General features: G+C 39.5%; 2 protein-coding genes across 2 annotated transcripts; one reads left to right on the forward strand and one right to left on the reverse strand.

Moving 5' to 3' along the window:
* Window positions 1-77: 77 nt before the first annotated feature.
* clvs2 (clavesin 2) lies at window positions 78-9,395 on the reverse strand. Its single transcript, XM_074693959.1, has 8 exons — window positions 9,086-9,395; window positions 6,770-7,708; window positions 6,131-6,301; window positions 5,936-6,054; window positions 4,541-4,715; window positions 4,017-4,127; window positions 3,672-3,898; window positions 78-3,456 (listed from the first exon to the last, which is right to left on the reverse strand). The coding sequence occupies exons 2-8, from the start codon at window positions 6,869-6,871 to the stop codon at window positions 3,378-3,380; spliced, it is 984 nt and encodes a 327-aa protein (XP_074550060.1). The 5' UTR covers window positions 6,872-7,708; window positions 9,086-9,395; the 3' UTR covers window positions 78-3,377.
* Window positions 9,396-10,426: 1,031 nt separating this feature from the next.
* riok3 (RIO kinase 3 (yeast)) lies at window positions 10,427-17,818 on the forward strand. The gene is made up of 13 exons (XM_074693952.1): window positions 10,427-10,761; window positions 11,719-11,834; window positions 12,032-12,174; window positions 12,262-12,369; window positions 12,493-12,602; window positions 12,684-12,827; window positions 12,904-13,031; window positions 13,137-13,319; window positions 13,430-13,589; window positions 13,679-13,759; window positions 13,933-14,022; window positions 15,017-15,130; window positions 16,554-17,818. Exons 1-13 carry the CDS (start codon window positions 10,726-10,728, stop codon window positions 16,665-16,667), a joined length of 1,527 nt encoding a protein of 508 aa, XP_074550053.1. The 5' UTR covers window positions 10,427-10,725; the 3' UTR covers window positions 16,668-17,818.
* The last annotated feature ends 965 nt before the right edge of the window (window positions 17,819-18,783 follow it).

An 18,783-nucleotide genomic window follows, 5' to 3' on the forward strand; every position in this document is an offset into this window, starting at 1 on the left:
CTTTGAGTTTTTTTTTTTGAGTGAACTGCTTCTTTAAAAACTCCTCTAGTGCTGAAAAGAAACACAGCCAGGTTGGTGTAAATGTTTACTTCTATACATTCATTGAAAGGAAATACATTACAGTCGAGTGGAGATCAGATCACTGCTCAGTGTAGCCCTGAAGACGAATCAAACACACTGTAAAAAATCACCACCTGGCCTTTAAAATCCACTGATTATTCACATTGTTGGAGATATTGTCAAAGTTAAATTACCATCCTTCAAACTCTCAGATCAGATGTTTATTCACCCATTTTTCAGGAAACCTTTGAGATAATTTGACTTTAAATATCCCAGGAGTTTGGCCACTGGTGCAGCATTTTTTGCAGTGTGATAATACTTATAACAACAATATACAATCTTTAAATAAGTTAGATTCAATAAAAACAATCTTTCCCTTCACAATCAAAGTTAGAGGTGAATTTTGGCATCCTGTGGTTTCCTCTAAATACATCGAAAGAAAGAAAAGTTTCACTCTGGTAGAACATTTTGACCATTTCATGCATGTCATCCAGTTTTATCTGTGGTTGCGTGGTGATCTGTGCGGTGCTTTATTTCATCCTGTACAGAGTTGAGTTTAACTGTAAGATTTTGTTGTTTTTACATGAAAGAAAAACTGAAATTATTCTACCAAAGTGAGGTTTCCTTTGTTTAATATCCGACGTGGCGATGTCACCACGTCTCGTTCAGATTTTGTGGGTAGGAAGTTTTGGTGGATGAAAATAAAGTTTTTTAAATAAAGGAGGAGGATAAAGGGTTGAGGGGAGTGATGGAGCCGTCCTGTCAGAAACACTCACCTTTCGGAAAGAAACCTTAGATTAAAGTTTTAGATTCACAATCACAGCTCAGGAAACACTGAAGATTTACGCTCTGTCGAACATTTAACGCTGAGTTTCACCAACAAGAATCATCGTCTGTGTGAACCGCAGATTTAACCCAAACCTAAACAGGACTCTCAGCTATAAAGCTTCCCTTTTTTGATCACCGGGGGGCAGCAGAAAGGAGTGACGCTACTTGACAGAATTATTTAGACTCCAAACCAACATTATCTGTCTTCCCAGAAAGCATCATGGGAATTTGAGTTCCAAACACTATCTTCTAGATCGAATTGAAAAAATAAGATGTTTTAGGAATAAAAAGCTGTTATGCTTCAACAAGACTTAGCGACAGATTGTTGGAAGTCGTTTCCGTTTAAGATTAGAGATGGACCAGATGATAAACCATCGTACTGCTGTACCATTTTCCTTTGACGTTAAACCGGACTCAGATACTTAATCTGGATTACTGGTTTAGATGGTGGACATTTGACTCGAGCCCAACAGGTCACACTAAATTCTGGCAGATATTCGTCACTGAAGTTCAGATTCAGATCAGATTTAACTACAGTAGTCAACATTCGCATGAAATACTCATCAAGACCACTTTGTGTTTGGCTATTTTGAAGTGACAGTATAGAGTAAGAATCGGGCTGTCAGTGTTGATTAATGAATTTGAATTATCTTGTTTTAACTGACGTGCTGTTTTGTCCCTTCTTGCACTCCATAGTTGAGCTGCCTCAGGGTCTTCCTGCTTCCTACTGCTGCCAAAATTGAAAATAAGATTTAATTTTCTGTGAACACCTCATTTTGGTTTAAAAAAATCTGAATAATCTGCAATATGTGACAAATTAAATTTAAATACCAGTGAATTACTTTGAGTTTGAGCTAAGCATGCAGCTACACCAAAAAGTTGAGAGCATGCTAAGTAGGGATGGGTTCCGAATTAGGCACTTTTAAAGGTACGGACCAAATTCTGTCAAAAGTACCAGGTACCAATTCAAGTAAAATTGAAAGGTACCATGTTCAGGTACCTAAAAACATCCTTGTGACTGTGAGAGACTGAAAGAGTAGGCGATTATCCATGCTAAACATCAACACAACATTACAAGGTTATATCTTGAAGAATGAATATTCATTCATCCCTTTTCCGATCCACTTCAGTCACTCACAGGGCTTGAAGAATAAATCTGTTAAATTGAAAAATTTTGAGATTTTATCAATAGAGAAACTGATATTTTTACCACATAAACACAAAAAAGTACCAAAAACTGGTATGGTTTAGTACCAATACCGATTGCCAGATACCGGGCATTGGTGCCATATCGTTTCAAATGTGAAAGGTACCCATCCCTAATGCTAATTGAGAGTGAGAATAAACACAGACCTGTGGATAACTTTTTATCAAAGAAGAAAACTACAAGATGTTAAATGGTGAAAACCAGGTCCAGGTCAGTCAAGATTCTTTACAAGTCTGAGATACGTCCTGGGGTTGGCATTTTGGAGTTACTGGATGTTAACGAGTAAAAATGACAGCCCTGCTTTAAAGTACGTAAAAGTAACTGGAATGCTCCTTTAAGTGTCGTCAACAAGTTGAACATAACAGAAAAGCTGGTGTTTTCAAGTTGGCTCTGTCTCTGTTCCTGTCAGGGCAAGTTTGTACTCTGTCCACAAGGGAGCGCTAAACTTCTACAAAATGTAAATATCTCAGAGCTAATCCATTAGCATTACTAAATTTTGGTTTATTTTGACTTGAGTAAGCCCTCTCTTCAAGATAATTCTTGTAACCTTGTCTGAATCCATTTTGTGATAATCCTGATTTTTGGGATCAAAGTTATCTTGTTCAGGATTTAATCAGAACACGAACAGGATTAGATTTCTCACTGTCGTCTGATGTAGAAACAAACCTGAATCAGCTTCACTAACATTCCCTAGATGATCCTTGTTGGTGCGACCCAACCTAAATGTGTGTAACGGTGGATATTATCATACATTGGTTTCGTGTTACCGTGCTCTTTGCTAACACAGGTTTAAATAGTTTACCACATCCTCCATGTTTCTGACCCTGCTAGAAACATAGGTATGACCGCTTAAATGCAACACGGTGTTACATTCCTCCTGGTTTCTCACAAATACCGAAGCGCACGGTCGTGCAGTGGACGACACACAAACACACACGGCAGAGTGTGTTGATGTTTTTGTCGTCGTGGACATCAGGACAGATGCTGCTGGCTGCAGAGAGGCTCAGCTGGGAGGCATTAGACGGCTCAGAGACAGGACAGACTGTGTGTGTGTGTGTGTGCGTGTGTGTGTGTGTGTGTCCTGTTCAGGAAGTTCAGAGTTCAGGGAAACAGGACACAAGTTTAAATCCTCCAGCGTAATACAGGCTGTGTATGTGTGTGTGTGTCAGGGTGTGTTATCATCCTTTTAGGATTGTATCATGAGTCTGCATGTGTGTGAGTGTCTGGACAGATCTACATGTGTGTGTTTGTGGGTATACTATGTGTGTGTGTTGGTGTGTGTTTAGTCCAGGGCCAAAAGAGGTGTGCTGGTCTCTCGGTCCGTTGGTCGGAGAGTTCCTGGTTCGACTGCCGACTGAGACCTGAAACACACACACATTTTGTCTGAGCTGTAGTGCAGCTGCCTTCCACTAGAGGGGGCTGGTGGGTTGAGGCTCTTTTACCTGAATTTATCCAGCTCAGTGAGTCAGAATTCAAATTTGGGGTGCATTTTTTCTGCACCCCAAAAATTTGAATTAATGAAATAAAGTAAAATTCAGAACAGTCAAAAACAGAGTAACCCCCTCCTCTTCCTTACCTCTTCATCATGTCCTTGTCTCCTCCTCCTCCTCCACAGTTCTCCCTGACATGCAGAGCATCATAGGTCAGGGTGTACTCAGTCTCATCGTTGTAGTCAGGTCCCAGCAGCGTTCGCGCCCAGATCCCCATATCGTACGGAGGAAGAGTCCCGCCGAACTCCGACGGCAAACACTCGGGCTGGATGAGCTGGTGGAGCGAGTTCAGGTTGTTACCGTGGAGGAAGATCTGAGGGATGGAAGTAAAAAGATTAGAGAGGACAAAAAAGACGCAAAGTATGAAAATAAATAAGAGAAGAAAAGAAAGAGGAAGGAGACAAGGATTTGATGTTAGTGTGCATCCTCACCCTCTTCCTGGTCTTGTCCTTGAGGAAAGGTTTGATGATGGTGTACATGGCATGGATGTACCACGGCTGATTCACAAAGTGGATTCCTCCAAACCGAGCCGGAAAACTGTCCTGAGGAGACAAGGAGATGAAAGGATGAGTAGAGAAGATGCGGAGAGATGAAAAGATGCTTGAAAAGTAATTAAGAGAGGAAAATGCACCAGACTAGGAGTAAGAGAGGTAGGAAAGGAGACAAGAACATATGAATGGGACAATAGAAAAAGGAAGGGGGAAAAGGAAAGTAAACAAGGACACAACACATGAAGAACACAAGGGGAGTAGACAAGGAAAGGATACAATGAAAAAGACAGAGAACACAAGAGAAGGACACAAGGAAAGAATGCAACAATAGATGAGGAAAGGATACAAGGCAAGACAAACAGGTGAGTAGACAAGAAGATGGAAACAAGAGAGTAGACGAGGGAGGGACACAAGAATAGGCAAACAAGGACACAACATATGACCCAGGTGTGGCTGTTATTTACCTGAAGACCCTCGATGGCCAGTTTCAGGATGTTTGGCGTTAACTTGGACGCCTGTTTGAAGGAGAAGTTGCTCCAGTCGATGATGAGGATGAAACCGTTGATCTGAAGCTCCGGGTTCTCTATCAAAACCTCCAGGGAGAGCAGGATCGCTCGCAAGATGTCCGTAAACGAGTTCCTGATGAAGGAGGAGTGCGTGGGGGTGGGGGTGATAAAGAAAATGTGTGTGTAGGTGTTAATAAACAGCTAATCAATAGTTAAAGAGGCTGTGACGGTGAGTCTTAACTACAACAATGGACTCAATCGGCTGTTTATTTTTAGTGTAAGTACAGAACTGAGTCATTAGGCTCTTTGTTCAGTTCAATCAATAGAGACACAAGTGTGTGTGCTTGTTTTTGTAATATTGTGGGGACTTTGATGTGTTCACTCAGTCACATTATGGGGACCTGCCTTTACTGTGGAGACAATACTCATTTTGCCAAATGTTAGGGTATAAGTCTGAATTATCATAAGTAACTGATGTATGAGTGTGTATCAACTTTTTTTGATAACATTTTGAGGACCTAACTTGGTTTGCAGTGACACAAAGGGGACTCACTTTCTAATCAGACAAATTTTGAGCCCAGTTTTTGTCAATCATTAAATTTCAGAGAATATGACTTGATTTGACATTTTTAGTGAGGAAAATGTACTTGTTGATGCATGGGTGTGTGTGTCCAACACTACTAACATACACTGTTGGGACCTTAATCTGATTACATAGTCATAATGTGGGGGCACAACTCTTGTCACAGTAATGCAAATAATGACATTTAAAGGGAAACACTTGCTATAAAGTTCGGGTAAGATTAAGAATTATGATAAGAATATGTATGCGTGTGTGTGTGTGCATGTACATGTTTAACTGTTATTGTGGGGACATAACATTTGTGTCAGATACATTTTTGGGTACATACATTACATACATGCCAAAAATACATGTGCTTGATACAAAATTATGAGTTTATAATCAAAAGCTTGGTTGATATAAAGAAAATGATGACAATATATGTGTAACTGTACTTGATTATATCATGTTAAGGGGACTTGACACAGTTTTGGGGACTTTAAGGAACGCTATGAAATTTGAGTTTAAAGGCTCGACTTTACTTTTAGCAGACAGTAGCTATTAGATTGAATGTGGTTGTGTGTCTCTGTACATGTTTTGTATATAATATGGGGACACAACTCTGTAAAGTCGATCGCATTGTAGGGACTTTCCTTTCTTCAAGTTTTACACACTTACTTTCCATAAAGGAAGAAAACGGTAATACCTTGTGTAGTAAAACCTAAAAGTCAAGGTCAAGTGTTAGTTTAACTCTGATGGCTTTAGTGTGTGTTATTTGGTTAGTTTGTTACCTGCTCTGGTCCCAGTTTGAAGCAAACAGGATTAAGATTTTTCTTCCATGTTGGTCTGGAGTCTCCAGTACACCAGGAAAACCATCCATCAGTGCCCGCTTGATACCTGGGTCATCCACCTATAACACACACAATACTTCAATTCAGAGACTCTCTCACTCAGGAAAACATGAACATTGGACTGAAAAATCTGACCTTGAAGCTCTGGAACATGTCGAGGTTCTGCTGTCTGAACTGGAAGTACTGGGCCAGCAGTCTGAAAGTCTCCACTTGGTCAAACTTTCTCGCCCTTAGGAAACGGAGGATGAAGTCATCGTCAGTCCGTAGGAAACCGATGTCGGGCCGCGTTACAATCATGTCCCGCACCTTGATGTAAAGAAAAAAACAGAAGAAGAGGAGATAATTTAGTTTATTCAATTTAAGAGAACGGTCACAAATCTGAACCCAATTTGGCGACAGAAGATGAGGAGGAAAACATGAACTCAGGAGAGAGCTGACCCCTACTGGACACTCAAAGAGCATCAGTTTTTGGGACCCAAGTATTTTCTATTTTAGCCTCAAATGTAGCTTTTTTCCCCCACAATACAATGCAATGTTTTAGAATATGATAAGACATGTTACAAGATAGGTAATAGGTAATATGTGAAGACTCGGCTCAAAGCCGTAGGATGAGGTAGGATATCTTCCAATACGGTACAAAACAAGACTGTTCAAGGTAAATGTGCCTTTGACTTAGAAACCTCTCTTTAAGCTGCCTCTACAGCATCATTAATGAACAAAAACCACATATTAGCATGTTACGTTTGTTAGCATTTGCCAAACACAGCACAGTACCTGCTGGATGTCCTGGTGCAGAGTGTCCGGGTTCTCATTCAGCTCCAATCGAGCCTTCTCCGTTGTCTCTGAGCTGAGACCGGCGTGCAGATGTGTCATCATTTGGACTCCCTTTTGTTTGGATCCTGATATCCAAAAAAGTATTAACCCTCAAGAAACCAATGGATTTCTAACTTTGCTGAGTTTCAAGTTTTAGTCAAACTTCTGGGAATTTCAAAATAAAGGTCCCCAGATAGTTGACTTTCTGTTGATTGTTTTGTCGTACAATCTTGTGTTTGTGATATTTGGTTGTTGAAGAGGTCAGTAAAGTGAGTCCTTGCCCTTTTTATCTGTAAAACAATCTTATTTGCTGTCTGTGTTTTTGATGTCTTTGACTTGAATTTTCATATGTACAAAAACAAAGCTTGAAAAGAAGAGTTTCAAATCTGCAAAAGCTCCAGGTTTTTTTCTTCAAGAAGAGACAATCACGGTCGTCTTTGTTGGACTGTGAATCAACAATCGTCTCTGCTGTCTTCTTCTACATTGTTGGAAGCCAAACGTCTGTGTTTTGGTTTAATGCTGGATTGAAATGCTGAGTTTGATGTAGATTTTTAGAGTTCCAAAACCTCAGACATGGCAGGAAAACTTGTTTCAACGGATGACACGTTTAGAAGTGACATTCAGGGTAGGCGTCATCCCAAATTTTCTGTCTGTTGGCGTCTCACAGCTCCCTCCGTCTCTTCCTGCTCTCAGTCATTTTTCAGATGCTGGTTCCAGGTGTCAATCAGGCAGCACTGATGCTCCTCTTCATCATGATGGGCTGCTAAAAGCTGGAGGCTTAATGAAGATGATGATGATGTATTGAGTCCTGTTGTTCCGCGCTGAGGTTGTGTCCCGTCAAGACAGAGAAAAGGTCAAAGGTCATTTAAGGCAGCTAGGTCTGACGCAGGTTTCTTGAGCCTAAAGGAATCAGAAAAAAAAGGGTAAGTTATAATTTTGTGCACACAAGATATTAGCCTATGCTAATTTAGCCATATTATTTAAACATAATTGCCATTTTATGCCATTGTTTGTCATTTTTTAAATGTTTTGATGGAGTGAGCACTGTTTACAATGACTAGTATCCTAGAGCAGAGATATGCTAAAAGATGCTAATTTATTTTTTGTTTTCTTTTTGGTGAAAGTGTTATTTATTAATGTGATTTATTTGAGAGAAGCTTTGAATTTAATATTCAACACTTTTGTCATAAAAATGGATTTGCTAGTCATAGTAGCCCCACTTGTGGTTTGCTAGCTTGTTTACATAGCTAAAACATTCATTTACAGCATAGTTAGCTTAATTATTACTTTCTGTTGTCAAGTGTTTCTTAATCTTTTTACTACAACAACAAATAAACAATGTAATGGAGTCAAGAGTAAACATGTACTCTTGACTCCATTACTCCTGGTTACAGATTTTTAGAACAACATACCCAAAAATATTTGTTAGCTTTCCAATAAATAAAAGATAGCTAACCAGAAAGTGTTTACAATCTTGACAATGTTAAGACAACAATGTTAATACTTGCTTTAAATTACACCTAGCATAGTCATTGTGAGAATACTGATGTTAGCCGTTAGCATAACTGTGTATTATATATATTTTTTGCCCTCCATTCACTTTGACTTTTAGTTTATGATGGATTTCTATCCTTTGAATGTGTTGTTCATAACAGGTCTGTGAAATATATATGTTTAATGAAAGTACAGTCACTAATTCAGGGCTCGTGTTTTTGTGCCTCTGCTGCTATTTGGTTATTTTTTTTATGTTTCCTTTACCTCAATATCATTATGGGGGTCTGAGCCACACATGACCCCCCCCTGCCTTTCCACTATTCACCTCAACCCCCCACCCCTAAGTCGACCCCATCTGCTGCTCACTTCAATTGTGTCAGATGTCCACAGAGGCACTTGAAGGTCCCATGGGGCTGAATTTTACATGTCAAGCACTGAGGTTGAGCATAAAGGCAAATAAAGCAATTCAGGCTGCCTGAATGTTCATCTGGTTACACAATGAGATTATGTTATTGAATAAAAATTCATTTCTATCTTTATTTTTTAATTTAGATATTGAGAGGTTGATAAAAAACTGTATTTTCTGTCAGTTTGTGATAAAAGTGACTCTCATGATGTGTAGGCAGTGTGTGCGTGTGTGTAGCTTCACCAAATGTCCTCACAAGGAAGCATTACTGTAAGAGCATCCTCAACAAGAGAGCACATTCGTTCGGATAAACAGCCTCTATGTGCATTTTTATGCTTCAAATATTATTTTTAAAGAATATATGATAAAATACTCACAGTTGAGGGAGCTGCTAGGTGTGCTGGTTGAATCCCGGCCGTCCTGGCTGGCCCGACGGCCCTCCGGTGGTGGTGCTGATGCTGGGGATGGTGGCGGTGGTGGCCATCGGTATCCCGCGGACAAAAGAGGCTGCTGTCAGAATTAAAAAAAAAGAAAATCAGGAAAAAATAATTAAAAATGAAAATTCATGTTCCTGAAGACGTCAGAGGGGATTAGAGTCTGTCCTTGGTGATCCGTGTGGGCATCGTAACGTGTGAGGAGGACGATGCGTTTTCACTTTGTGCTCCGAGAAGACGTCAGGATGCTCCAAACGCGTCAAGGTTTAAAAATTAGAAGCACTACTTCCGGTGACGACTTTCAAAGTAATGTTTTATTCCTAAGTAAACCTATCTACATAATAATAGTGGTAACTTTTATGGAGTCTTCCTTGTCATTATTGAAATATGAGGTGTAAGCTCACTCAAAATTACAAAGTTTGTGTTCTGATTTGAGGATGAGTTTGACAGCTAGTGCCTCCCAGATCTCAAAATTGTTTTTTCCTCCCAATGTTTATTTAATTGATTTTAATAACTTTCCACATTTATACACATGATCACATCAATGTGCATGGAAGCAGTGCCACAAAAAACTCAAATACAATAATAAATGACAAAGAAATGAACACATCAAACACATGAAATTTAATAATATTATAAAGTAAATTTTTTTAGAAAATTGTACTTAATATTTTTTGACGAACTCAATAGAAAAATAGCTGAGATTGGTCAATAATTTATCATTGGTCCCAAAAATCTGTTACACATGGAGAACATTTGACACTTAGAAATTATAAACTCTTACTTTGAAGGTGGTGGTTTCCGGTTTATTTCGATCCAGTGCTGGTTCGCTTTATTCACCTGAACGCTCCTGCCTGTGTGACAGCAGCTGACGGGCATGCGCGTTCACAAGTCAACCTGGACAGATTGTAGGTTGTGCGCGCGCATACAGTGTTGGGTACGCGTACGCGTACACAGGCAAACCAGAAGAATTTAGCTTGATTGTTTTGTTTCTCGATAATCTACAGGTCTTAAGGTTTGGTTATAAAACCTAGATTTTTTCCCCGTCATATGTTGATATGAGTGTTTTATTTGATTTTTTTTTTTTTTTTTTTTTTTGGTGGACGAGTTATTGGTATATAAAATTAGTTTTTCATATTCTATTTTTCCTTCTATTCTATTCTATTCTATTCTATTCTATTCTATTCTATTCTATTCTATTCTATTCTATTCCAAGTAGAAACGAAAAAGCAAAAAGCGAGAGGCTTTAACTTTGAAGGGGTATCACAGGATTCTTGCCTCGTGACGTAGTTCCGGTTCTTTCTGGGTTTACTTCACTCAGCTGAGAAACACCTCACTGAAAGCATCTCTACCTCCTTCTAACCTCCTAGTTACTTTGAAAAACTATCGTTACTGCCTTTTACCTGCCTTTTTTCTATCACCTAAAGTTCAAACAAACGTTTTCTGTCCTTGTCACATCGCGGGGCTTTGTTTTTAGACCCATTTTCGTCGCCAAATCTGCCCTCTGTTCGTGCTAACATTAGCTCATTGGCTAGCCACCATTCACTCTCTAAGGAAAGAATCGATTAATCGCTGACACAAAGATGGATCAAACAGGCGTCGCAGCACAAACACCAAAGGTAAGAAGCTCATTTATTTTGTTTCTTTATTCTGTTTCGTCTTTTTTTTTAAGTGTCTCAACGATGAATCGGGTGATTAGCATTAGCCTGTTAGTGTAAGCTCCTGTTGTTATCGAACATGGCCTCAGTGACTGTCCACTCCTTAAAAGGCTGAAGAGAGTTCACTGAGAGCGGACGGTTGACTTCACTCCGCAGCTGTCTGTGTGCCATGAATATAGATATTTTGGTGGGTGTTGTGGGAATTTATGTGAGACCACATAAAATTTTTGTGCTCCCATAAAGAACAGCTTTTGAAATAATGACCTAATGGTGAAACGGGCTTTTAATAATAATTCCGGCTGTATTTATTCTTTTTATGGCTGACTCAGTCGCTGATCTCTTTATGATTATACCTGTCTTTAATCTTAACGATATCCTGAGCAATGAGTAATAATATCAAAGGTCAAAACCCATCAAACATGAAGGAAGATGACGTGATTTCCATCTAATCCCATCTTTATATTTTAAGGGCGTGGTCAAAATTCAGTGCCAGCTGATGTCAGAGTGGGCGTGGCCAAATAGAAACATGCCTGAACTTGTCCTTGTCATAACTTTTTCCAACTCTGCGTTTTATTAATGTCATTTTTGGGTTTATATGACAGCTCAAGGTTCAAATGCCTCCATATCAGCCTTTGGTGGGTCATAAACTGTCCAGTAATGATTAAGTAAACATTGTCCACTTTTATGTTTGCATAGTGTAACTGAATACTTATCGAGTTATATTCCCAAAGGTGGAAAATTCATTATGTATACCAAATGAAATATCTGAAAGGTGGGTTAGCCAACCCTAACGTCTATTTACAGATCACTGAACATGTGAGATTTTATAAAATGTTCATTTTGGGGTAAATTTACTTGTTACATGAGCTTACAGGTGATTTTTTAAGTTCTCTAATAAGGTTTTTACTTTGTTTTCAGAGTCCGTGGGGTTCTGTGGCCCCAGCGGCTCCGGCCTGCTCTCTGGCTGACGTGATGAGCGAACAGTTGGCCAAACAGCTGGACGATGAGAACAACGAGTTCCCGACACTCACTGAGTACGTTCTTACCAGTCTGAATCTCTGTCTGTGTTTAGGAAAGTCTATTTCAGTTTGATTTCTGTTTGTGGTTCAAGAACAACAACAACAGCAATCCACACAACAATCTGAAATCTGTTCTTGGCACCCTTTGCTCCCTGAGTCACTGTTTCATTGAATTTGGGAGCCTGTTATGAGTCTTTGTGTTTGTGTTTCAGTCCAGCAGCTGATCTGCTGTCAGATGAGATCTGTGACACAACCAGCGACCTGATGCTCGCCCAGATGCTGCAGATGCAGTTTGATCGTGAGTTTGACGATCAGCTGCGTCGTGAGGAGAAGAAATTCAATGGTGACAGCAAAGGTAGAAGCAGTGGGACGTCAATAACACACAAGGTTCAGGAGATTAAAACATGTTTTACACACTGAGAATGTCTTTGTTTGTGTCCAGTGTCCGTCTCCTTTGAGAACTACCGTATGGTCCATCCTTATGAAGACAGCGACAGCTCTGAGGATGAGGTGGACTGGCAGGACACAAAACACGACCCCTACAGAGCTGGTAATAAAGTTATTGAGCTCTCGAGTTAAATTAATTTAGAGAATGACCAAGAATGTGTTTCAGGGTTGGTGTGAAGTCATAATTCCTGAATCTCTTGTCTTGTGTGCGTATTTGTCCAAACAGAAAAGCCACACTCAACACCCAGGAGAGGCTTCACCGGAAAAGGCAAGAACATCACCACCAAACATGACGAGGTGGTGTGTGGCCGAAAGAATACAGCACGAATGGACAACGTAAGACTCTGTTTCACCTACAAAACTATGGAACAAAAATAATCCACCAGATGTTAATGATCTGTCAAAATATTCCTCCAGTTTGCCCCAGAAGTGCACGTCGGTGACGGCTTGAGCATGGACCTGAAGTTATCCAACCAGGTGTTCAACTCTCTGAAGCAGCACTGCTACAGCGAGCAGAGACGCAGCGCCAAGCTGCACGAGAAGAAGGAGCACTCCACCGCGGTACGTGCACAGAGAAGTCACTTTAAAGGTCAGACACACTCAGGAAGCAACTTTAAACTCAACTCTTTCTCTTCAGGAACAAGCTGTGGACCCTCGCACCCGTCTGCTCATGTACAAGCTGGTGAACGCCGGCGTGTTGGAGAACATTAACGGCTGCATCAGCACCGGGAAAGAGTCTGTGGTGTTCCACGCTAACGGAGGAAGGTGGGTGGAGGTGCAAAAAGTCTCAAAAGTTGCTCCTGTTTTTATCTTTTAACGTGTTTTGAAGCTGAAAACACCTGTTACATCTTATCTGTGTGTGTACGTTAGTCTGGAGGAGCAGCCGGTTCCTGAAGAGGTGGTCCTGAAGGTTTTTAAAACAACACTCAACGAGTTTAAGAACAGAGACCGCTACATCAAAGACGACTACCGCTTTAAAGACCGCTTCAGCAAACTGAACCCACGTAAAATCATCAGGCTGTGGGCTGAGAAGGAGATGCACAACCTGGCCAGGTAATCAGACCTGAAACCTTCATAAACCAAAGCTGCTCGAGCTTTTCTCCCCCTTTTCTCTTTAAAGGATGATTCTGAGGATTACAGCAGGGTGTTGTGTGTGTGTACAGGATGAAGAAGGCGGGGATCCCCTGTCCAGAGGTGGTGCTGTTGAGGAAACACATCCTGGTGTTGACGTTCATCGGTAAAGATCACGTTCCTGCTCCCAAACTGAAAGACGTCAAGCTGAACTCAGAGGACATGAAGAACGCCTTCTACCAGGTTCTACATGTGAGTTCCAGATCTTTCTATCAGACAAGATGTTTGATATTTTGTTTTTTTTATGAGTGCTGTGATGAATTTGGTTCCTTTGTTTGCAGCTGATGCAGCTCCTGTACCAGGAGTGTAACTTGGTTCATGCTGATTTCAGTGAATACAACATGCTGTGGCACGAAGGAAAGGTACGACTGTGTGTTTTCTGCCTCCTCTCTCCTGTCCTTTTCCATCCTCCTACCTCTCATCTTCTCTCTCACTTTCCTCCTCCTCTCTTTCTTTTTTAAGCTTTTGTTCTGTTTGCCTGAAAATCAGACGCCCACACGCTGTTGTTGTAATGTTTTTCTGGGTTTTGTTGTAGGTGTGGTTGATAGATGTCAGTCAGTCCGTTGAGCCCACCCACCCTCACGGTCTGGAGTTCCTGTTCAGAGACTGCAAGAACGTTTCCACGGTAAGAGTTACAAACCAGAGTTCTGTTTTAATGAACTCTGGCTCATTTCTTTCATCTGCCTCTGGTTTGATTTAGATATTCAATCTTTAAATTAAATCTTCACCTTGGTTTGTCTACTTGTAAGAGTCTGAAAAGTCTCCTGCTCGGCTTATTCTGAGGGTTTTCCACCTCTGCGTCTGTCTGCACCCTCCCTTTTAGATTCTGCTTTTCTTAAAGATAAACATTACATTAAGTGGGGCTTTTAAATGGCTGTTCATATAAGTTGACTGATTTACAAACACCTTTGCATTATCATATGTTTATTAGTGTTGTCACCGCAAATTAATGGCGTTATAAAAATTAATGCGATTGACTCGTTGGCTGCCAGCCATTTCCAAAACTACCTAAGAAGAGTGGACTCTCTTCTTTTATGTCTCTCTTCCTATTTTCGATCCAAAAAACAGACAAATCATACTTTTTTAGATCGCGTTTGTCTCAGGCGCTCCATCCTTTGATCTTCTCCATGATGACACATCCTCAGTCGGAGCGTGAGCTGCCTGAACTTTTCTAACTTGCAGCGTCTCGCTATGTCTCTGTCATCTCACATCTTCTCCTCATATCCATGCTGAGCTCTCATCCAAAGAGCGCACCACTCTCACCCATAGTAGTTTACGAGCCGTCCCGTCACCCCCGCTGAAAAACACAATTTACTTCTATTGACCAAGTAAACGGGTGAAATCGAATTAACATCTCTAGACGTCAATGGCAGCGAACATGGATGTTTTGAAATTGACCAGTTGAAAAAAATGTGGATTTACAAATTTTCTCTTCTTTGTGTTTTCATTTGATTTTTCATGCTCTAAAATGTTGTAATATCCTAGAATTCAAATTCTTTACTTGGGGACCTTAAGCAGATATGAGATTAAAATGTGATTAATTAATTACAAATCCTGTAATTAATTAGATTAATTTTTTCAATTGCCTGACAGCACACGTATTTATGTTTGTGTTGCAGTTCTTCCAGAAGAGAGGAGTGAGCGAGGCGATGAGCGTCTATGAGCTTTTCAACGCCGTGAGCGGCCTGAACATCCCCATCGGCTCTGAGGACGAGGCTGAGTTCATGGCTGAGGTAACACACTCTCATGACCTGTGTGTACGGAAATAAACTGACCCTGGTACCAAGTTAAACCTCTGCTTTGAAGAGTCAAAATACAAAGCCGTGACCTACGGGTTGTTTGTATCAGCACAGTTTTCACTACAGGATCTGAAACTTATGTTTTGTTCTTATTTAGCGTCCTAACTCGTTACAAGATGAGGCTGTTTTTAAACCATGTTTCCAAAATCACAAAAAGAGACGTTCTTTTAAGGTTCAAACAAAATCTTCCACAGAAATAGAACAATTTTAGAGATTTATGTTTTTTCAATGGCGTAAGTATTGGCAAGAACCTCACAATGCTTGGGTATCACAATGTTATGTTATATTGCGATACTCTACACATATTCAACTATTTGATTGAAAACAGCTTTTCTATTTCATTGTGGTTAAAATAATGAAAGTAAGATGCAGTTTTTCATATATACACTTAAATTGAAAACATCAAGTAAATCAAGTTTTTCACTGAAACTACTGTGACATTAAACTAATGTTGCACAAAAAATATTGGGTTAAAGACATGGTCAGTTGGTGAAACTGAAAAATATCACTTTGTGTAACCATTGTTATTTTTAAGAAATCTAACATTGCACAAAACATGATTATGATTATTATTTTTCAGTCTACTACACTGTAAAAATTAAATTTGCAATGATTTTAAACAAACTGACCCAAGAAAAAAGAGAAAACATTGATGTTTATGGCATCGAAACCCAAATCATCAAGTTTAGGAATAAAATACTTTGAATATACTTTGGGTTTATATTTATTATACAGTTTATGGGCAACATACAGCAGAGTAGCTCTTTGGTGCCATCTACTGCAATGGAAGAGTGGACCTATTGTGCTTCCAACTCACTTGAAATATGAATTTTTATTTCAACAAACATATCGATATTAAGAGTTGAAATATCAATATTGTATCACAGGTCAAAGTATTGTTATGAGTATTTTAAGTATTGATATTTTTCACACCTCTAATTTTCTACAAAGAGACTCTAATTATTATTCTAAATGTGGACAACATTACAGAACAGATCACTACAAGGGGAGAGCTTCTTTTAACCCGAAACAGCTGTTATGTGGTTCTCCTCAAAGCCACCAAACTCCTCTGTAAAATAACACAAGTTTCACCTAGCAGAACACAGGAGGTTGCTCGTCTTAAACGGTCTTGATTGCCTCTAATGAGAGCAATGCAACATATTTTTGTGGTGTGAAAAAGCTCTGTCTCTTTGTAGGAATCCTTCTGTAATGCCGTCGGACACTCAGAGTTATAATACAAGCTTTCAGGGACTAAAGTATGAATTGTACAGGATGTATTTTTATTGATTAAGGATGTAACTGCAGCCTCTTTCATGATCAAAACATTAAACTTCATGTTCTCTTTGGTGTCTCACAGATTGTGGCGTTGGAGAAGCGAAACGAGGACCACATACAGAAGCGAGGAAAGAAAACCTTCCCCGTTTTCTGTGAGAACGACGGTCCTCCGAAACAACCTGACTCTGATGATTAACGCCTCGCCCAGCTCGCTCTCTCTTCACGATCCCGCCGTGTTGAAAACGCAAAAAAAAAAAGGAGATGAACGGAGGAGGCTCCCGATGCCTCCTCCCGCTCCAACCCTCCCACCCCCACTCCTCTCCATCTACTGCCTCCTCTACACTGGCAGGACGGAGCGCCCCCTCCTGGCTGAAGGAGGGAGGAGTTTCACCATGTTGGATGTTGAAGTCGGAGCGTTCTGTGCTGCTGAGAGGCGACGACAGGTTTCTGAAGCTGAGACCATGTCTCAGATCCTCCTGCGGAGAGAAACATCCTCTTTCTGATTCTCGCTTGTTTTTGTTTTTAAGTATCATGACCTCAAAGTGGTCCTCCTTCATCCTGGTGCTCAAAGAATACGATAAAAAGAAGTACTCCACCTTCGCTCAAACTCTAAGAGATTTATGGAAATCTCAGCTGAGAGTTTGTGAAGATGGCTGAAGGTTCAGGCAAACTTAAATGAGGGCAACATTTTTTTCTTTTTATGATGAGATGGTGCTGGTAGAAATCAAAAAACAAAAAATACTGTTTTACTTTTTTATTCTGTAGCTCTAGTAAAGCATGAGAGTAGACAAAAGAGCAAATATGCCATGTGTTTTCATCTGTTTGACAAAAATTTAAAGGGATCAGCTAACACATTAGGTTTCATCAACTGACAGTTTAAGTCTCTCTGAGGGACTTTAAAGACTTTTTTTCACTGGCAGCACCCAGGACTTTAGTTTCAGACATTTTTATCAACCAGTTTCCAAGGGCCAAAACTGATATTATCAATTCTAGAGACTGATAATTGATGTGCATTTACAGTAAAAATGTGTTTTTTAATATAAACAATTACAACAGAATACTTGTTTTAAAAGACTTAAGCAAATATTTATTGAATAATGGAACTTGAAACTTCATGTATGAAAAAACTACACCCGTTTTAAGGTGTGCAACAAATATGCTTTCAATCAATAACATCTCTCAAAAGAAGCATAAAAACTTGTACAACTCATGTCCCAGTATCAGCAGCTGCTCAAATCCTGAATGGACCTCCATTTTCGTTGCTGAAATAGTTTATGTTAAAAGCCACACCTCTTCTAGATTTTGATTGGTCTGCTGGTCATTAAGTAACATTGACGATTGAAAGGATTGCACTTCGAACAATAAAAATGCTATACAGCACTGGTTTGAATATAAAATAGGTGTCACAAGTGCAAAAAACCCTTCTTGAATAGACACAGGGCCTAACTTCCAAAAAAACCCCCAATAAACTATGGAACTAACTTTCTTTTTTAGACTCTTAATCTGAAAGGATGAATTACCCAAAAGTGATATTTGAAAGGAAACCACCAAAGAAATTGAAAAAGTTTAAGTTTTTTTTCTTTGTTATTACTTATTTCTTTGTTCCTTTGTTCCTGTTTTTTGTGTTTGCTTTTCAGTTTCTGAGCTCAGAGAGTGGAGGGGGTATGAGATGTAACAGCAGCCAGTGTGTGAAGGCTAAAGCAGAGGGTCATAATTTTGTTATCATCAGAGAAATACTTAAAACAAGAGGTATAACAGCATGATGTAGAAGATAGAAACATTTGAATGCTTGCAGTAATAAGGAATATTAATTTTGTAACTCTGGTAGGTAACTTGGCATGTTTTAAATTGAAGGTATCTGTCAGTGTAGCTGCCTTACATGATTTTATCATGAATGTATTCTCATTAATTGTGGTGAAAATAAAAGGTGAAGGTTGTTTTTTTTTGCCTTTTTATTTACTGTTACTTTTCAGAAAATGTAATGGTAAAAATGTAAAAAAGAGAAGTGATAATCACTGTAATCTATAACACATGACTGTCATACTGTCACATGATCCATCAGCAAAAACATTACTACTTCCGACCTCCACCTTCACAATAAAAGTTGTTGTTGGAAAAAAGGAAAAGTGAAAATCACGGACACTGGCTGAATTAAATAAGTAAGTGTTGAAACGCTACCCTTTTATCTACAACATAAATATCATGTTAATGCAACTATATTATTCAAATTAAAGGGGCTACATTTTTAAAAATTTAGTTCTGTTTTGAGCAATACGGAAGCTGACTAAACAGCTCAACACCAATTGTACATT

The sequence above is a fragment of the Halichoeres trimaculatus genome, unplaced genomic scaffold (assembly GCF_033239565.1).
Source record: "Halichoeres trimaculatus isolate MK-OKI-2021-1 unplaced genomic scaffold, fHalTri1.1 fHalTri1_scaffold_18, whole genome shotgun sequence".
NCBI lineage: Eukaryota > Metazoa > Chordata > Actinopteri > Labriformes > Labridae > Halichoeres > Halichoeres trimaculatus.

Bases quoted from the DNA above. Each gene is read 5' to 3' on its own strand.
- riok3 (XM_074693952.1), top strand. From the start codon at position 10,726: ATGGATCAAACAGGCGTCGCAGCACAAACACCAAAG. The intron at 10,762-11,718 runs GTAAGAAGCTCA...CTTTGTTTTCAG, and splicing joins TCGCAGCACAAACACCAAAG to AGTCCGTGGGGTTCTGTGGC. The intron at 12,370-12,492 runs GTAATAAAGTTA...TTGTCCAAACAG, and splicing joins ACACGACCCCTACAGAGCTG to AAAAGCCACACTCAACACCC.
- clvs2 (XM_074693959.1), bottom strand. From the start codon at position 6,871: ATGATGACACATCTGCACGCCGGTCTCAGCTCAGAGACAACGGAGAAG. The intron at 6,302-6,769 runs GTACTGTGCTGT...CTTTACATCAAG, and splicing joins TGCACCAGGACATCCAGCAG to GTGCGGGACATGATTGTAAC. The intron at 4,716-5,935 runs GTAACAAACTAA...CTCCTTCATCAG, and splicing joins TCAAACTGGGACCAGAGCAG to GAACTCGTTTACGGACATCT.